The sequence below is a fragment of the Salvelinus fontinalis genome, chromosome 20 (assembly GCF_029448725.1).
Source record: "Salvelinus fontinalis isolate EN_2023a chromosome 20, ASM2944872v1, whole genome shotgun sequence".
NCBI classification, from domain to species: Eukaryota; Metazoa; Chordata; class Actinopteri; order Salmoniformes; family Salmonidae; genus Salvelinus; species Salvelinus fontinalis.
Window position 1 is genome coordinate 38,904,119 of NC_074684.1, and position 20,253 is coordinate 38,924,371.

Below are 20,253 nucleotides of genomic sequence, written 5' to 3' on the forward strand. Positions count from 1 at the left end.
TGTTAACAATAGTGCACTACTTTTGACCAAAGACCTATGGGCACTTGTTAACAATAGTGCACTACTTTTGACCAAAGACCTATGGGCCCTTGTTAACAATAGTGCACTACTTTTGACCAAAGACCTATGGGCCCTTGTTAACAATAGTGCACTAGTATAAGGAATAGGATGGCCGTTTTGAGATGCATCCATGATGTTAATTACCAGAGTGGTTTCCTTGTTTTTCACCCTTAATGTCTGCTGTTTTAACAACTTCCTGTTTATATCACCATGCCAACTTCACACTCTTGAAAAATATGTGTGTCAATATAATTTTGTTTTATATTGGAGACCATCAATTATATATGGATATTATTTTGTGTCGGTTTTTGGGTACTTTGTTAAAAGTTTGAATGTATGTTTTAGTTTTTTGTGTTGAAATAAAGATTTAGTCCTTGGTTATACTCTTGACTAATTCCTTTGTTTGAGCTGCTTGGTGATATCGCTCAGAGATCTGTTTGACCTTTTATTGAATGTGTTGTGGCATAAGAGCATCCCGCTAAAAATGACAATGTAAATATCTGTAAAACCTCTCAGTTTAGTGCAGGTCGCGGTCCAAACTAGGCATCTACTGGCTCCATTTTGTAGACGTATGGTTCTCACCCTCACATGGCACGTGGCACAGATCTCTCTGCACATTTATCCTCCTATTCCTTCTCTGTGATCATCACAGACAGGGGACAGTTTGTTGTGTCGTAAAGTTAAACCATCCAAGGCTTTGTAACCTTGATATATATCAGTAAGAGATCGGGGTCATTCAGTGACTACATGTTTTTAGTCTTCACTCACAATTACATCCTTGTTTTTCAGGCCTGACCTCTGACCTCTCTATAATAGTCCTGTGTGACCCCTGCTTTCCCTGACTAGTAGTCTTCCTGAGCATGTTGAGAACCTTAGTGCCAGTCTGTTTGTAGTGCCAGTCTGTTTGTGGTGCCAGTCTGTTTGTGGTGCCAGTCTGTTTGTGGTGCCAGTCTGTTTGTGGTGCCAGTCTGTTTGTGGTATCAGGACTTCCTGAGCATGTTGAGAACCTTAGGGCCAGTCTGTTTGTGGTGCCAGTCTGTTTGTGGTGCCAGTCTGTTTGTGGTGCCAGTCTGTTTGTGGTGCCAGTCTGTTTGTGGTGCCAGTCTGTTTGTGGTGCCAGTCTGTTTGTGGTGCCAGTCTGTTTGTGGTGCCAGTCTGTTTGTGGTGCCAGTCTGTTTGTGGTATCAGGACTTCCTGAGCATGTTGAGAACCTTAGGGCCAGTCTGTTTGTGGTGCCAGTCTGTTTGTGGTGCCAGTCTGTTTGTGGTGCCAGTCTGTTTGTGGTGCCAGTCTGTTTGTGGTGCCAGTCTGTTTGTGGTGCCAGTCTGTTTGTGGTGCCAGTCTGTTTGTGGTATCAGGACTTCCTGAGCATGTTGAGAACCTTAGGGCCAGTCTGTTTGTCGTATCATGCCAACTCCTTGTCACTCATTTCATGCCAAACATTTGACTTGACAACAAGCAACAGAGTTGGCAAGAGTCTACACGTTTCATATTTTTTTAATAAAACACGATGCCATTGACCTGGGACCATAGTTTTATCTGTACGCCTGCAACCTAAATGGGGCGACAGGTAGCTTATTGGTTAGAGCGTTGGACCAGTAACCGAAAGGTTGGGGGATCGAATCCCCGAGCTGATAAGGTAAAAATCTGTCGTTCTGCTCCACAAGGCAGTTAACCCACTGTTCCTAGTAGGCCGTCATTGTAAATAAGATTATTTCTTAACTGACTTGTCTAGTTAAATAAAAAAGTAAATTAAATAAAAAACGCGTGTCACGAGATCTCTAAACCTGTACTTTGTATCACAAGAACTAGATAGCAGCACAATCATATACAAGCTCATCAGAGTGAGGGGGTTGGTCAAAGTAAACGGCTGTATTTGTGTCATTGAAAGATGCCCGGACATATATATCCAGCCATAATGAGACATTATAAACTGGGTGGTTCCAGCCCTGAACGCTGATTGGCTGACAGCCGTGGTATATCAGACCGTATACCACGGGTATGTCGAAACATTTATTTTTACTGCTCTAATTACATTGGTAACCAGTTTATAATAGCAATAAGACACCTCGGGGGGTTTGTGGTATATGGCCAATATACCACGGCTAATGGACTGTATCCAAGCACTCCACGATGCGTTGTTGGTAAAGCATTCCAGGTGAAGCTGGTTGAGAGAAATCCCAAGCGTGTGCAAATCTGTCATCAAGACAAAGGGTGGCTACTTTGAATAATCTCAAATATAAAATATATTTAGATTTGTTTAACACCTGATTCCCATATCTGTTCATTCATAGTTATGATGTCTTCACTATTATTCCACAATGTAGAAAATAGTAAAAATACAGAAAAACCCTTTGAATGAGTAAGTGTGTCCAAACGTTTGACAGGTACTGTATGTCCATACTTCCATTCATTTTCTCAACTGATAACTGGTTGACGAGTCCTGTGACACGTGTGGGGGTCCTAAGAGTTTTGTATGCCAAACCGATCAGACGCAACACATGTTTTCGTGCTAATTTTTGTCTTTGTCTTGTCCTGGTCAGACAAACCGCTCTGTAGATCTGCCACTTTCTACCGCAGATGCGGAAGGCCGACAGGCAGATGCGGAAGGCCGACAGGCAGATGCGGAAGGCCGACAGGCAGATGCGGAAGGCCGACAGGCAGATGCGGAAGGCCGACAGGCAGATGCGGAAGGCCGACAGGCAGATGCGGTGGATTGAGATGCAGCCCAATACAAAAAGAAACAGACAAAATTTTGGACAGGGATTTTTATTTTATTTTGTTAATTAGGGTGCCGTCATTCAAACTCTTTTTACATTTAAAAAAGAAAAGTAACTCAAATCAAATCAAGGCTGAAAAACTCAATAGAAAGATCGGATCATTATTTTTATTATTATTATTTCCATATATTGGCCTACTGGTCTACTGGTCTACTGGCCTACTGGCCTACCTCAGAGTGACGGACGAAAATAAGGTGCTTATTCTAAATACATTATAAACATAATTTAACCATTTTTATGTTTATATAATAAAGGTATTATACTGTAGTAACATGAGCTGAGATAAAGTAGAAGTCTGACGTTCCATTTGGTTATAGAATATATTAAAGGAACCAGAGAGAGAGAGAGAGAAAGAGAGAGAGAGCAAGAGAGAGAGAGAGAGAGAGAGAGAGAGAGAGAGAGAGAGAGAGAGAGAGAGAGAAAGAGCCAGAGAGAGAGAGCGAGAGAGAGAGAGAGAGAGAGAGAGAGAGAGAGAGAGCCAGAGAGAGAGAGAGAGAGAGAGTGCAGCTGTTATATGTCGATAAAATACACAGTGTCTACGTCCCAAATCGCACCCTATTGTCTTTATAGTGCACTACTTTAGACTAAGGCCCAGGCTAGGATGTTGCCAGTCTCCACTACTTTAGACTAAGGCCCAGGCTAGGATGTTGCCAGTCTCCACTACTTTAGACTAAGGCCCAGGCTAGGATGTTGCCAGTTTCCACTACTTTAGACTAAGGCCCAGGCTAGGATGTTGCCAGTCTCCACTACTTTAGACTAAGGCCCAGGCTAGGATGTTGCCAGTCTCCACTACTTTAGACTAAGGCCCAGGCTAGGAGGTTGCCAGTCTCTATCCTTTTCCCAAAGTGTACACTTTCTCGTATGGATTAAACAAAAGTACACAAATCAGTCAGAAGTAGTGCTCTTGTCAGAAGGGCTCTAGTCAGAAGTAGTGCACTATATATATGGCAACATGGTGCTACTTGAGACGCAGCCAAAGACAGCACTCGCCCAGTGTCAGATCTAAGTGACTTATTGCAATGATGTCTGTCCTCCGCTGAAGCTCAGGAAACTGATCTGGAGTCAGTTATGTGGGCGACGTTGTGTCCAGGCCCCAGTTAGGCCTCTAAGCCTCAACACCACTCTCCCCACAGCAGAGCAGCTCCAGTGGGCATGGCTGTCTTACTCCAGCCCCAGGCCTGGTCAGGACGACTGCATCAGGCCTGTTAACCGTTTGCCCGTCAGTGACTTGCCCTGAAGAGTGATAGTATGGAATTAATATGATGGTTGCCTTGTTGGTTTAAGGTGAAAAGTTTTGTAACAAAGTAGTGGTCGAATTAATCTATATGAGACAGAGACAGACAGAGACAGACAGACAGACAGAGAGTGACAGAGAGACAGACAGACAGAGAGTGACAGACAGAGAGTGACAGACAAAGAGTGACAGACAGAGAGTGACAGACAGAGAGTGACAGACAGAGAGTGACAGACAGACAGACAGACAGAACAGAACGATAAAAGAACAGGAAGTAGAGCCACTGACCACGCTACGTGTGAACTTCTCCAGAGAGGTGCGTCTTCCCTGCTGCTGCTCCGTCTCAGGCTTGGACACAAAGCATTATGGGAAGAGAAAGGGGAAGAGAAAGGAGAGGAGAGGAGAGGAGAGGAGAGGAGAGGAGACGAGACGAGACGAGAGGAGAGGAGTCAGAAAACAGTTGTAAACTAAGCAGAGGACAGAAGTCAGTGATGTCACTGATTCAGACCATACAGTAGTTTACTGACTGCAGAACCCGGACATCTCCAACAGAGGGCAGCACTTCACTATGTTGGATGCTGAGGACTGGTGTCTAACTGCAGTCTGCCGCAGGCAAACAGAGACACACCTTCTTCCTGGCCATCAGAAGGTTCTGGTAAGCGTTGGAGCGCAGGTAACGTGTGTAACTGTCACTCTTCATCAGCTTATAGATGTGGTCCTGAAACAGGAGAGAGAAGGGGGAGACAAACAGGGAGAGAGAGAAGGGGGGAGACAAACAGGGAGAGAGAGAAGGGGGGAGACAAACAGGCAGAGAGAGAAGGGGGGAGACACAGGGAGAGAGAGAAGGGGGAGACAAACAGGCAGAGAGAGAAGGGGGGAGACAAACAGGCAGAGAGAGAAGGGGGAGACAAACAGGGAGAGAGAGAAGGGGGGAGACACAGGGAGAGAGAGAAGGGGGAGACAAACAGGGAGAGAGAGAAGGGGGAGACAAACAGGGAGAGAGAGAAGGGGGAGACAAACAGGCAGAGAGAGAAGGGGGAGACAAACAGGCAGAGAGAGAAGGGGGAGACAAACAGGGAGAGAGAGAAGGGGGGAGACAAACAGGGAGAGAGAGAAGGGGGAGACAAACAGGGAGAGAGAGAAGGGGGGAGACAAACAGGGAGAGAGAGAGAAGGGGGAGACAAACAGGCAGAGAGAGAAGGGGGAGACAAACAGGGAGAGAGAGAAGGGGGAGACAAACAGGGAGAGAGAGAAGGGGGAGACAAACAGGCAGAGAGAGAAGGGGGGAGACAAACAGGGAGAGAGAGAAGGGGGGAGACAAACAGGCAGAGAGAGAAGGGGGAGACAAACAGGCAGAGAGAGAAGGGGGGAGACAAACAGGGAGAGAGAGAAGGGGGGAGACAAACAGGCAGAGAGAGAAGGGGGAGACAAACAGGGAGAGAGAGAAGGGGGAGACAAACAGGGAGAGAGAGAAGGGGGGAGACAAACAGGCAGAGAGAGAAGGGGGAGACAAACAGGCAGAGAGAGAAGGGGGAGAAAAAACAGGGAGAGAGAGAAGGGGGAGACAAACAGGGAGAGAGAGAAGGGGGGAGACAAACAGAGAGAGAGAGAAGGGGGAGACAAACAGGGAGAGAGAAGGGGGGAGACAAACAGGCAGAGAGAGAAGGGGGAGACAAACAGGGAGAGAGAGAAGGGGGAGACAAACAGGGAGAGAGAAGGGGGGAGACAAACAGAGAGAGAGAGAAGGGGGAGACAAACAGGCAGAGAGAGAAGGGGGAGACAAACAGGGAGAGAGAGAAGGGGGAGACAAACAGGGAGAGAGAGAAGGGGGGAGACAAACGGAGAGAGAGAGAAGGGGGAGACAAACAGGGAGAGAGAAGGGGGGAGACAAACAGGCAGAGAGAGAAGGGGGAGACGAACAGGGAGAGAGAGAAGGGGGAGACAAACAGGGAGAGAGAGAAGGGGGGAGACAAACAGAGAGAGAGAGAAGGGGGAGACAAACAGGCAGAGAGAGAAGGGGGGAGACAAACAGGCAGAGAGAGAAGGGGGAAGACAAATAGGCAGAGAGATAAGGGGGAGACAAACAGGGAGAGAGAGAAGGGGGAGACAAACAGGCAGAGAGAGAAGGGGGAGACAAACAGGGAGAGAGAGAAGGGGGGAGACAAACAGGCAGAGAGAGAAGGGGGGAGACAAACAGGGAGAGAGAGAAGGGGGAGACAAACAGGGAGAGAGAGAAGGGGGAGACAAACAGGCAGAGAGAGAAGGGGGAGACAAACAGGGAGAGAGAGAAGGGGGAGACAAACAGGCAGAGAGAGAAGGGGGAGACAAACAGGGAGAGAGAAGGGGGAGACAAACAGGCAGAGAGAGAAGGGGGGAGACAAACAGGCAGAGAGAGAAGGGGGAGACAAACAGGCAGAGAGAGAAGGGGGAGACAAACAGGCAGAGAGAGAAGGGGGAGACAAACAGGGAGAGAGAGAAGGGGGGAGACAAACAGGCAGAGAGAGAAGGGGGGAGACAAACAGGCAGAGAGAGAAGGGGGAGACAAACAGGGAGAGAGAGAAGGGGGGAGACAAACAGGCAGAGAGAGAAGGGGGAGACAAACAGGGAGAGAGAGAAGGGGGGAGACAAACAGGGAGAGAGAGAAGGGGGGAGACAAACAGGGAGAGAGAGAAGAGGGAGACAAACAGGGAGAGAGAGAAGGGGGGAGACAAACAGGCAGAGAGAGAAGGGGGAGACAAACAGGGAGAGAGAGAAGGGGGGAGACAAACAGGGAGAGAGAGAAGGGGGGACACAAACAGGGAGAGAGAGAAGGGGGGAGACAAACAGGGAGAGAGAGAAGGGGGAGACAAACGGAGAGAGAAAAGGGGGGAGACAAACAGGCAGAGAGAGAAAGGGGGAGACAAACAGGCAGAGAGAGAAGGGGGAGACAAACAGGGAGAGAGAGAAGGGGGGAGACAAACAGGGAGAGAGAGAAGGGGGAGACAAACGGAGAGAGAGAAGGGGGGAGACAAACAGGGAGAGAGAGAAGGGGGGAGACAAACAGGCAGAGAGAGAAGGGGGGAGACAAACAGGCAGAGAGAGAAGGGGGAGACAAACAGGGAGAGAGAGAAGGGGGAGACAAACAGAAAGAGAGAGAAGGGGGAGACAAACAGGCAGAGAGAGAAGGGGGAGACAAACAGGCAGAGAGAGAAGGGGGGAGACAAACAGGCAGAGAGAGAAGGGGGGAGACAAACAGGAAGAGAGAGAAGGGGGAGACAAACAGGGAGAGAGAGAAGGGGGGAGACAAACAGGGAGAGAGAGAAGGGGGAGACAAACGGAGAGAGAGAAGGGGGGAGACAAACAGGGAGAGAGAGAAGGGGGGAGACAAACAGGCAGAGAGAGAAGGGGGGAGACAAACAGGGAGAGAGAGAAGGGGGAGACAAACAGGGAGAGAGAGAAGGGGGGAGACAAACAGGCAGAGAGAGAGAGGGGGAGACAAACAGGGAGAGAGAGAAGGGGGAGACAAACAGGGAGAGAGAGAAGGGGGGAGACAAACAGGCAGAGAGAGAAGGGGGAGACAAACAGGGAGAGAGAGAGGGGGGAGACAAACAGGGAGAGAGAGAAGGGGGAGACAAACAGTCAGAGAGAGAGAAGGGGGAGACAAACAGGGAGAGAGAGAAGGGGGGAGACAAACAGGCAGAGAGAGAGAAGGGGGAGACAAACAGGGAGAGAGAGAGGGGGGAGACAAACAGGCAGAGAGAGAGAAGGGGGAGACAAACAGGCAGAGAGAGAAGGGGGAGACAAACAGGCAGAGAGAGAAGGGGGAGACAAACAGGGAGTTAGAGAAGGGGGGAGACAAACAGGCAGAGAGAGAAGGGGGGAGACAAACAGGCAGAGAGAGAAGGGGGAGACAAACAGGCAGAGAGAGAAGGGGGGAGACAAACAGGGAGAGAGAGAAGGGGGGAGACAAACAGGCAGAGAGAGAAGGGGGGAGACAAACAGGCAGAGAGAGAAGGGGGAGACAAACAGGGAGAGAGAGAAGGGGGAGACAAACAGAAAGAGAGAGAAGGGGGAGACAAACAGGCAGAGAGAGAAGGGGGAGACAAACAGGCAGAGAGAGAAGGGGGGAGACAAACAGGCAGAGAGAGAAGGGGGGAGACAAACAGGAAGAGAGAGAAGGGGGAGACAAACAGGGAGAGAGAGAAGGGGGGAGACAAACAGGGAGAGAGAGAAGGGGGAGACAAACGGAGAGAGAGAAGGGGGGAGACAAACAGGGAGAGAGAGAAGGGGGGAGACAAACAGGCAGAGAGAGAAGGGGGGAGACAAACAGGGAGAGAGAGAAGGGGGAGACAAACAGGGAGAGAGAGAAGGGGGGAGACAAACAGGCAGAGAGAGAGAGGGGGAGACAAACAGGGAGAGAGAGAAGGGGGAGACAAACAGGGAGAGAGAGAAGGGGGGAGACAAACAGGCAGAGAGAGAAGGGGGAGACAAACAGGGAGAGAGAGAGGGGGGAGACAAACAGGGAGAGAGAGAAGGGGGAGACAAACAGTCAGAGAGAGAGAAGGGGGAGACAAACAGGGAGAGAGAGAAGGGGGGAGACAAACAGGCAGAGAGAGAGAAGGGGGAGACAAACAGGGAGAGAGAGAGGGGGGAGACAAACAGGCAGAGAGAGAGAAGGGGGAGACAAACAGGCAGAGAGAGAAGGGGGAGACAAACAGGCAGAGAGAGAAGGGGGAGACAAACAGGGAGTTAGAGAAGGGGGGAGACAAACAGGCAGAGAGAGAAGGGGGGAGACAAACAGGCAGAGAGAGAAGGGGGAGACAAACAGGCAGAGAGAGAAGGGGGGAGACAAACAGGGAGAGAGAGAAGGGGGGAGACAAACAGGCAGAGAGAGAAGGGGGAGACAAACAGGGAGAGAGAGAAGGGGGAGACAAACAGGGAGAGAGAGAAGGGGGAGACAAACAGGCAGAGAGAGAAGGGGGAGACAAACAGGCAGAGAGAGAAGGGGGAGACAAACAGGCAGAGAGAGAAGGGGGAGACAAACAGGGAGAGAGAGAAGGGGGGAGACAAACAGGCAGAGAGAGAAGGGGGAGACAAACAGGCAGAGAGAGAAGGGGGAGACAAACAGGGAGAGAGAGAAGGGGGAGACAAACAGGGAGAGAGAGAAGGGGGGAGACAAACAGGCAGAGAGAGAAGGGGGAGACAAACAGGGAGAGAGAGAAGGGGGGAGACAAACAGGGAGAGAGAGAAGGGGGGAGACAAACAGGGAGAGAGAGAAGGGGGAGACAAACAGGGAGAGAGAGAAGGGGGAGACAAACAGGCAGAGAGAGAAGGGGGAGACAAACAGGGAGAGAGAGAAGGGGGGAGACAAACAGGCAGAGAGAGAAGGGGGAGACAAACAGGGAGACAGAGAAGGGGGAGACAAACAGGGAGAGAGAGAGAAGGGGGAAGACAAACAGGGAGAGAGAGAAGGGGGGAGAAAAACAGGGAGAGAGAGAAGGGGGAGACAAACAGGGAGAGAGAGAAGGGGGAGACAAACAGGCAGAGAGAGAAGGGGGGAGACAAACAGGCAGAGAGAGAGAAGGGGGAGACAAACAGGCAGAGAGAGAAGGGGGAGACAAACAGGCAGAGAGAGAAGGGGGAGACAAACAGGGAGAGAGAGAAGGGGGGAGACAAACAGGCAGAGAGAGAAGGGGGAGACAAACAGGCAGAGAGAGAAGGGGGAGACAAACAGGGAGAGAGAGAAGGGGGAGACAAACAGGGAGAGAGAGAAGGGGGAGACAAACAGGGAGAGAGAGAAGGGGGAGACAAACAGGGAGAGAGAGAAGGGGGAGACAAACAGGCAGAGAGAGAAGGGGGAGACAAACAGGGAGAGAGAGAAGGGGGAGACAAACGGAGAGAGAGAAGGGGGGAGACAAACAGGGAGAGAGAGAAGGGGGAGACAAACGGAGAGAGAGAAGGGGGGAGACAAACAGGGAGAGAGAGAAGGGGGGAGACAAACAGGCAGAGAGAGAAGGGGGAGACAAACGGAGAGAGAGAAGGGGGAGACAAACGGAGAAAGAGAAGGGGGGAGACAAACAGGGAGAGAGAGAAGGGGGGAGACAAACAGGGAGAGAGAGAAGGGGGGAGACAAACAGGGAGAGAGAGAAGGGGGGAGACAAACAGGGAGAGAGAGAAGGGGGGAGACAAACAGGGAGAGAGAGAGGGGGGAGACAAACAGGCAGAGAGAGAAGGGGGGAGACAAACAGGCAGAGAGAGAAGGGGGGAGACAAACAGGCAGAGAGAGAGAAGGGGGAGACAAACGGAGAGAGAGAGAAGGGGGAGACAAACAGGGAGAGAGAGAAGGGGGAGACAAACAGAAAGAGAGAGAAGGGGGAGACAAACAGGCAGAGAGAGAAGGGGGAGACAAACAGGCAGAGAGAGAAGGGGGGAGACAAACAGGGAGAGAGAGAAGGGGGGAGACAAACAGGCAGAGAGAGAGAAGGGGGAGACAAACGGAGAGAGAGAGAAGGGGGAGACAAACAGGGAGAGAGAGAAGGGGGAGACAAACAGGGAGAGAGAAAAGGGGGGAGACAAACATGGAGAGAGAGAAGGGGGGAGACAAACAGGCAGAGAGAGAGAACGGGGAGACAAACGGAGAGAGAGAGAAGGGGGAGACAAACAGGGAGAGAGAGAAGGGGGAGACAAACAGGCAGAGAGAGAAGGGGGAGACAAACAGCGAGAGAGAGAAGGGGGGAGACAAACAGGGAGAGAGAGAAGGGGGAGACAAACGGAGAGAGAGAAGGGGGGAGACAAACAGGGAGAGAGAGAAGGGGGGAGACAAACAGGCAGAGAGAGAAGGGGGAGACAAACGGAGAGAGAGAAGGGGGAGACAAACAGGGAGAGCGAGAAGGGGGAGACAAACAGGGAGAGAGAGAAGGGGGGAGACAAACAGGGAGAGAGAGAAGGGGGGAGACAAACAGGGAGAGAGAGAAGGGGGGAGACAAACAGGGAGAGAGAGAAGGGGGAGACAAACGGAGAGAGAGAAGGGGGGATACAAACAGGCAGAGAGAGAAGGGGGAGACAAACAGGCAGAGAGAGAGAAGGGGGAGACAAACAGGGAGAGAGAGAAGGGGGAGACAAACAGGGAGAGAGAGAAGGGGGAGACAAACGGAGAGAGAGAAGGGGGAGACAAACAGTCAGAGAGAGAGAAGGGGGAGACAAACGGAGAGAGAGAAGGGGGGAGACAAACAGGGAGAGAGAGAAGGGGGGAGACAAACAGGCAGAGAGAGAAGGGGGGAGACAAACAGGGAGAGAGAGAAGGGGGAGACAAACAGGGAGAGAGAGAAGGGGGGAGACAAACAGGCAGAGAGAGAGAGGGGGAGACAAACAGGGAGAGAGAGAAGGGGGAGACAAACAGGGAGAGAGAGAAGGGGGGAGACAAACAGGCAGAGAGAGAAGGGGGAGACAAACAGGGAGAGAGAGAGGGGGGAGACAAACAGGGAGAGAGAGAAGGGGGAGACAAACAGTCAGAGAGAGAGAAGGGGGAGACAAACAGGGAGAGAGAGAAGGGGGGAGACAAACAGGCAGAGAGAGAGAAGGGGGAGACAAACAGGGAGAGAGAGAGGGGGGAGACAAACAGGCAGAGAGAGAGAAGGGGGAGACAAACAGGCAGAGAGAGAAGGGGGAGACAAACAGGCAGAGAGAGAAGGGGGAGACAAACAGGGAGTTAGAGAAGGGGGGAGACAAACAGGCAGAGAGAGAAGGGGGGAGACAAACAGGCAGAGAGAGAAGGGGGAGACAAACAGGCAGAGAGAGAAGGGGGGAGACAAACAGGGAGAGAGAGAAGGGGGGAGACAAACAGGCAGAGAGAGAAGGGGGAGACAAACAGGGAGAGAGAGAAGGGGGAGACAAACAGGGAGAGAGAGAAGGGGGAGACAAACAGGCAGAGAGAGAAGGGGGAGAAAAACAGGGAGAGAGAGAAGGGGGAGACAAACAGGCAGAGAGAGAAGGGGGAGACAAACAGGGAGAGAGAGAAGGGGGAGACAAACAGGGAGAGAGAGAAGGGGGGAGACAAACAGGCAGAGAGAGAAGGGGGAGACAAACAGGGAGAGAGAGAAGGGGGGAGACAAACAGGCAGAGAGAGAAGGGGGAGACAAACAGGGAGAGAGAGAAGGGGGGAGACAAACAGGGAGAGAGAGAAGGGGGAGACAAACAGTCAGAGAGAGAGAAGGGGGAGACAAACAGGGAGAGAGAGAAGGGGGGAGACAAACAGGCAGAGAGAGAGAAGGGGGAGACAAACAGGGAGAGAGAGAGGGGGGAGACAAACAGGCAGAGAGAGAGAAGGGGGAGACAAACAGGCAGAGAGAGAAGGGGGAGACAAACAGGCAGAGAGAGAAGGGGGAGACAAACAGGGAGTTAGAGAAGGGGGGAGACAAACAGGCAGAGAGAGAAGGGGGGAGACAAACAGGCAGAGAGAGAAGGGGGAGACAAACAGGCAGAGAGAGAAGGGGGGAGACAAACAGGGAGAGAGAGAAGGGGGGAGACAAACAGGCAGAGAGAGAAGGGGGAGACAAACAGGGAGAGAGAGAAGGGGGAGACAAACAGGGAGAGAGAGAAGGGGGAGACAAACAGGCAGAGAGAGAAGGGGGAGACAAACAGGGAGAGAGAGAAGGGGGAGACAAACAGGCAGAGAGAGAAGGGGGAGACAAACGGGCAGAGAGAGAAGGGGGGAGACAAACAGGGAGAGAGAGAAGGGGGAGAAAAACAGGGAGAGAGAGAAGGGGGAGACAAACAGGCAGAGAGAGAGGGGGAGACAAACAGGGAGAGAGAGAAGGGGGAGACAAACAGGCAGAGAGAGAAGGGGGGAGACAAACAGGCAGAGAGAGAAGGGGGAGACAAACAGGCAGAGAGAGAAGGGGGAGACAAACAGGGAGAGAGAGAAGGGGGAGACAAACAGGGAGAGAGAGAAGGGGGGAGACAAACAGGCAGAGAGAGAAGGGGGAGACAAACAGGGAGAGAGAGAAGGGGGAGACAAACAGGGAGAGAGAGAAGGGGGGAGACAAACAGGCAGAGAGAGAAGGGGGAGACAAACAGGGAGAGAGAGAAGGGGGAGACAAACAGGGAGAGAGAGAAGGGGGGAGACAAACAGGCAGAGAGAGAAGGGGGAGACAAACAGGGAGAGAGAGAAGGGGGGAGACAAACAGGCAGAGAGAGAAGGGGGAGACAAACAGGGAGACAGAGAAGGGGGAGACAAACAGTGAGAGAGAGAGAAGGGGGAAGACAAACAGGGAGAGAGAGAAGGGGGGAGACAAACAGGGAGAGAGAGAAGGGGGAGACAAACAGGGAGAGAGAGAAGGGGGAGACAAACAGGCAGAGAGAGAAGGGGGGAGACAAACAGGCAGAGAGAGAGAAGGGGGAGACAAACAGGCAGAGAGAGAGAAGGGGGAGACAAACAGGGAGAGAGAGAAGGGGGAGACAAACAGGGAGAGAGAGAAGGGGGAGACAAACAGGGAGAGAGAGAAGGGGGAGACAAACAGGCAGAGAGAGAAGGGGGAGACAAACAGGGAGAGAGAGAAGGGGGAGACAAACAGGGAGAGAGAGAAGGGGGAGACAAACGGAGAGAGAGAAGGGGGGAGACAAACAGGGAGAGAGAGAAGGGGGAGACAAACGGAGAGAGAGAAGGGGGGAGACAAACAGGGAGAGAGAGAAGGGGGGAGACAAACAGGCAGAGAGAGAAGGGGGAGACAAACGGAGAGAGAGAAGGGGGAGACAAACGGAGAGAGAGAAGGGGGGAGACAAACAGGGAGAGAGAAGGGGGAGACAAACAGGGAGAGAGAGAAGGGGGAGACAAACAGGGAGAGAGAGAAGGGGGGAGACAAACAGGGAGAGAGAGAAGGGGGGAGACAAACAGGGAGAGAGAGAAGGGGGGAGACAAACAGGGAGAGAGAGAAGGGGGAGACAAACAGGGAGAGAGAGAAGGGGGAGACAAACAGGGAGAGAGAGAAGGGGGAGACAAACGGAGAGAGAGAAGGGGGAGACAAACAGAAAGAGAGAGAAGGGGGAGACAAACAGGCAGAGAGAGAAGGGGGAGACAAACAGGGAGAGAGAGAAGGGGGGAGACAAACAGGCAGAGAGAGAGAAGGGGGAGACAAACGGAGAGAGAGAGAAGGGGGAGACAAACAGGGAGAGAGAGAAGGGGGAGACAAACAGGGAGAGAGAAAAGGGGGGAGACAAACATGGAGAGAGAGAAGGGGGGAGACAAACGCAGAGAGAGAGAACGGGGAGACAAACGGAGAGAGAGAGAAGGGGGAGACAAACAGGGAGAGAGAGAAGGGGGAGACAAACAGGCAGAGAGAGAAGGGGGGAGACAAACAGGGAGAGAGAGAAGGGGGAGACAAACAGGGAGAGAGAGAAGGGGGAGACAAACAGGAAGAGAGAGAAGGGGGAGACAAACAGGGAGAGAGAGAAGGGGGGAGACAAACAGGGAGAGAGAGAAGGGGGAGACAAACGGAGAGAGAGAAGGGGGGAGACAAACAGGGAGAGAGAGAAGGGGGAGACAAACAGGGAGAGAGAGAAGGGGGAGACAAACAGGGAGAGAGAGAAGGGGGAGACAAACAGGCAGAGAGAGAAGGGGGGAGACAAACAGGCAGAGAGAGAAGGGGGGAGACAAACAGGCAGAGAGAGAAGGGGGGAGACAAACAGGCAGAGAGAGAAGGGGGAGACAAACAGGCAGAGAGAGAAGGGGGGAGACAAACAGGCAGAGAGAGAAGGGGGAGACAAACAGGGAGAGAGAGAAGGGGGAGACAAACAGGAAGAGAGAGAAGGGGGAGACAAACAGGGAGAGAGAGAAGGGGGGAGACAAACAGGGAGAGAGAGAAGGGGGAGACAAACGGAGAGAGAGAAGGGGGGAGACAAACAGGGAGAGAGAGAAGGGGGGAGACAAACAGGCAGAGAGAGAAGGGGGAGACAAACGGAGAGAGAGAAGGGGGAGACAAACGGAGAGAGAGAAGGGGGAGACAAATGGAGAGAGAGAAGGGGGGAGACAAACAGGCAGAGAGAGAAGGGGGGAGACAAACAGGGAGAGAGAGAAGGGGGAGACAAACAGGCAGAGAGAGAATGGGGAGACAAACAGGCAGAGAGAGAAGGGGGGAGACAAACAGGCAGAGAGAGAAGGGGGGAGACAAACGGAGAGAGAAGGGGGAGACAAACGGAGAGAGAGAAGGGGGAGACAAACAGGCAGAGAGAGAAGGGGGGAGACAAACAGGGAGAGAGAGAAGGGGGGAGACAAACAGGGAGAGAGAGAAGGGGGGAGACACAGGGAGAGAGAGAAGGGGGAGACAAACAGGGAGAGAGAGAAGGGGGGAGATTAACAGGGAGAGAGAGAAGGGGGGAGACAAACAGGGAGAGAGAGAAGGGGGAGACAAACAGGCAGAGAGAGAAGGGGGAGACAAACAGGCAGAGAGAGAAGGGGGAGACAAACAGGCAGAGAGAGAAGGGGGAGACAAACAGGGAGAGAGAGAAGGGGGAGACAAACAGGCAGAGAGAGAGAAGGGGGGAGACACAGGGAGAGAGAGAAGGGGGGGTTACAGCAGCACTGAGAACATCTGACCTCGGCCTAAATTTAATCAATGTAATGATAGGTCCGGATATCAGGGTCACAATAATTATATTTGGACACAAACTACATGTATATGGGACTAAATATCAGCAACACAAACTACACGTATCTGGGACTATTATCAGCAACACAAACTACACGTATCTGGGACTAAATATCAGCAACACAAACTACACGTATCTAGGACTAAATATGAGCAACACAGGTAGCTTTCACATGGCTGTGAACGAGCTGAGAGACAAAGCAAGAAGAGCATTCTATGCCATTAAAGGGAACATTAAAATCAAACTTCCAATTAGAATCTGGCTCAAAATCAGTCATAGAGCTCTATATGGCAGTGAAGTATGGGGTCCGCTCTCTAATAATGAATTGGCCAAATGGGACAAACATCCAATTGAAACCCTGCATGCAGAGTATTACCAGACTGTATTGCAAGAGCAAAGAACACCTCCAAATAACTCATGTAGAGCAGAATTGGGCCAAAACCCCCTCCTCATTCAAATAGAAGAAAAGAGACATCAACATTGTACAACCATCTTAAAACAAGTGATCCCCAAAACATTTAATCATACAGCTCTACAATATCAAGAGATGAAACCAGAGAAGAGTTATTATCAGTCAGTACAAAGATTAGAAACTGTAAAGGATTTATTGGGTGAAAATGTGCACTCCTGCCACAACCTGAGGACCAGCCGGGGAAAAGTGCAATGTAATGTTTTGGCTTTCATAGCATGTGATGTTGCTTCTGAGTCATGTTGAAACTGGTACTACTAATACTCTCACTATAGACAAACATTGGCAGTAGAACGGCCTTATTGAAGAGCTCAGTGACTTTCAACATGGCACCGTGTGTGTGTGTGAGAGAGAGAGAGAGATTGAGAGAGAGAGAGATTGAGAGAGAGAGAGATTGAGAGAGAGAGAGAGAGAGAGAGAGAGAGAGAGAGAGAGAGAGAGAGAGAGAGAGAGAGAGAGAGAGAGAGAGAGAGAGAGAGAACGAGAATGAGAGAGAGAGAGAGTACAGTCGTGGCCAAAAGTTTTGAGAATGACACAAATATTAATTACCTGTCTGTCTGTAATACAACGTACCTGTCTGTCTGTAATATAAAGTACCTGTCTGTCTGTAATACATCGTACCTGTCTGTCTGTAATACAACGTACCTGTCTGTCTGTAATATAATGTACCTGTCTGTCTGTAATATAATGTACCTGTCTGTCTGTAATATAAAGTACCTGTCTGTCTGTAATACATCGTACCTGTCTGTCTGTAATACAACGTACCTGTCTGTCTGTAATATAAAGTACCTGTCTGTCTGTAATACATCGTACCTGTCTGTCTGTAATACAACGTACCTGTCTGTCTGTAATATAAAGTACCTGTCTGTCTGTAATACATCGTACCTGTCTGTCTGTAATACAACGTACCTGTCTGTCTGTAATACAACGTACCTGTCTGTCTGTAATGTATCGTACCTGTCTGTCTGTAATATAATGTACCTGTCTGTCTGTAATATAATGTACCTGTCTGTCTGTAATACAACGTACCTGTCTGTCTGTAACATAATGTACCTGTCTGTCTGTAATATAATGTACCTGTCTGTCTGTAATATACTGTACCTGTCTGTCTGTAACATAATGTACCTGTCTGTCTGTAATACAACGTACCTGTCTGTCTGTAATATACTGTACCTGTCTGTCTGTAATATAACGTACCTGTCTGTCTGTAATATACTGTACCTGTCTGTCTGTAATATAAAGTACCTGTCTGTCTGCCTGTAATATAATGTACCTGTCTGTCTGTAATACAACGTACCTGTCTGTCTGTAATATACTGTACCTGTCTGTCTGTAATATAATGTACCTGTCTGTCTGTAATATACTGTACCTGTCTGTCTGTAATATAATGTACCTGTCTGTCTGTAATATAATGTACCTGTCTGTCTGTAATATAAAGTACCTGTCTGTCTGTAATATAATGTACCTGTCTGTCTGTAACATAATGTACCTGTCTGTCTGTAATATAATGTACCTGTCTGTCTGTAATATAATGTACCTGTCTGTCTGTAATATAACGTACCTGTCTGTCTGTAATACAACGTACCTGTCTGTCTGTAATATCACGTACCTGTCTGTCTGTAATATAACGTACCTGTCTGTCTGTAATACAACGTACCTGAACGTCTTCGTAGCTGTATCGTCCCGGGTCTTTGTACCTGTCTGTCTGTAATATAACGTACCTGTCTGTCTGTAATATAACGTACCTGTCTGTCTGTAATATACTGTACCTGTCTGTCTGTAATATACTGTACCTGTCTGTCTGTAATATAATGTACCTGTCTGTCTGTAATACAACGTACCTGTCTGTCTGTAATACAACGTACCTGAACGTCTTCGTAGCTGTATCGTCCCGGGTCTTTGTACCTGTCTGTCTGTAATATAACGTACCTGTCTGTCTGTAATATAACGTACCTGTCTGTCTGTAATATACTGTACCTGTCTGTCTGTAATATACTGTACCTGTCTGTCTGTAATACAACGTACCTGTCTGTCTGTAATATAACGTACCTGTCTGTCTGTAATATAATGTACCTGTCTGTCTGTAATACAACGTACCTGAGCGTCTTCGTAGCTGTATCGTCCCGGGTCTTTAAGGTTGGCGCTGGTGCGTTCGTAGCTGTGTGAGTCCAGGTTGATGGAGCTGGAAGCTCCTTCTGCCAGAAACTCTGTCCAGATCTCCTGAGCCCGCTCTGCCACGTTCTCCAGGGGCTGCCTCTTCAGATCCTGCACCGCCAACCAGAACCTATTGGATACAGTAAATAAACAATAACCCACAGGAGGTGTGCGATTATTCCCTGATAATGTTGTGTGTTATTAATGACTCGCACAACTGCCAGAATCAGATGGCACCATTTCACTATAGTGGCTATTGATGCCTTCCCTTCACACAGCAGAGCCTGTGACCGTAACATAATACACAGTACGCATATAAACTATATATATATATATAATATATAGTACCAGTCAAAAGTTTGGACACATACTCATTCAAGGGTATTTCTTTAGGAGAGGAGGTACATATGCTGAGCACTTGTTGGCTACTTTTCCTTCACTCTGCGGTCCAACTCATCCCAAACCATCTCAATTGGGTTGAGGTCGGGGGATTGTGGAGGCCAGGTCATCTGATGCAGCACTCCATCACTCTCCTTCTTGGTCAAATAGCCCTTACACAGCCTGGAGGTGTGTTGGGTCATTGTCCTGTTGAAAAACAAATGATTGTCCAACTAAGCGCAAACCAGACGGGAAGGCGTATCGCTGCAGAATGCTGTTGTAGCCATGCTGGTTAAGTGTGCCTTGAATTCTAAATAAATGACAGAGTGTGTCACTAGCAAAGCACCCCCACACCATCACACCTCCTCCTCCATGCTTCATGGAGGGAACCACACATGCGGAGATCATCCGTTCACCTACTCTGCATCTCACAAAGACACGGAGGCCTAAACAGAACTGACAGCGCACAAAAATCTCAAATTTAGACTCATCAGACCAAAGGACAGATTTCCTCCGGTCTAATGTCCATTGCTCGTGTTTCTTGGCCCAAGCAAGTCTCTTCTTTTTATTGGTGTCCTTTAGTAGTGGTTTCTTTGCAGCAATTAAACCATGAAGGCCTGCTTCACACAGTCTCCTCTGAACAATTGATGAGATGTGTCTGTTACTTGAACTCTGAAGCATTTATTTGCTCTGCAATTTCTGAGGCTGGTAACTAATGAACTTATCCTCTGCAGCAGAGGGAACTCTGGGTCTTCCTTTCCTGTGGCGGTCCTCATGAGAGCCAGTTTCATCATAGCGCTTGATGGTTTTTGCGACAACACTTGAAGAAACTTTCAAAGTTGTTGAAATGTTCCGGATTGACTCACCTTCATGTCTTCAAGTCATGAGGGACTGTCGTTTCTCTTTGCTTATTTGAGCTCTTCTTGACATAATATGGACTTGGTCTTTTACCAAATAGGTCTATCTTCTGTATACCACCCCTATCTTGTAACAACACAACTGATTGGCTTAAACGCATTGAGGAAAGAAATTCCACAAATTAACTTTTAACAAGGCACACCTGTTAATTGAAATGTATTCCAGGTGAATACCTCATGAAGCTGGTTGAGAGAATGCCAAGAGTGTGCAAAGCTGTCATCAAGGCAAAGGGTGGCTACTTCAAAGAATCTCAAATATAAAATGGATTTTGATTTGTTTAACACTTTATTGGTTACCACATAGTTGTGATGTATTCACTATTATTCTACAAATGTAGAAAATAGTAAAAAAATAAAGAAAAACCCTTGAATGATTAGGTGTGTCCAAACCTTTAACTTGTACTGTAGTCCTATAACACTGGGGTAACCTACACAGGGGTAAGACTGAGACATGTCCTGACATTGGAATGTGCAGTAGGACTATGACTGCTTCACCCACCATTGACTGCACAAACAGTGAACACAGCAGAGTGGAGAGGAGTGCCAGCTAACTGTAATTGCCTCTCATATTACAATCTATCTGTATTGATGTGTGGTCTGGCCCTGCAATATACAGACTGAGACAGACAGACAGACAGA

General features: G+C 49.8%; 2 protein-coding genes across 3 annotated transcripts in view; one reads left to right on the forward strand and one right to left on the reverse strand.

The window, feature by feature from the left end:
* LOC129817817 (zinc finger protein DPF3) overlaps positions 1-443 on the forward strand; it is a 73,677-nt gene extending 73,234 nt beyond the window's left edge. For both annotated transcript variants that reach the window (XM_055873387.1, XM_055873388.1), the window contains one exon: positions 1-443. This exon is cut by the window's left edge and continues 1,731 nt beyond it. The gene's annotated coding sequence lies outside the window, so the exon portion shown is untranslated.
* A 2,348-nt stretch (positions 444-2,791) lies between these two features.
* The window catches only part of LOC129817896 (regulator of G-protein signaling 6-like), a 51,351-nt gene continuing 33,889 nt past the window's right edge, over positions 2,792-20,253 (reverse strand). The window contains exons 9-12 of the mRNA XM_055873493.1: positions 18,263-18,449; positions 4,703-4,792; positions 4,363-4,422; positions 2,792-4,073 (exon numbers count right to left, since the gene is read on the reverse strand). Coding sequence (XP_055729468.1) covers positions 4,023-4,073; positions 4,363-4,422; positions 4,703-4,792; positions 18,263-18,449 — 388 coding nt within the window. The 3' untranslated portion in view covers positions 2,792-4,022. The remainder of the gene's footprint in view (positions 4,074-4,362; positions 4,423-4,702; positions 4,793-18,262; positions 18,450-20,253) is intronic.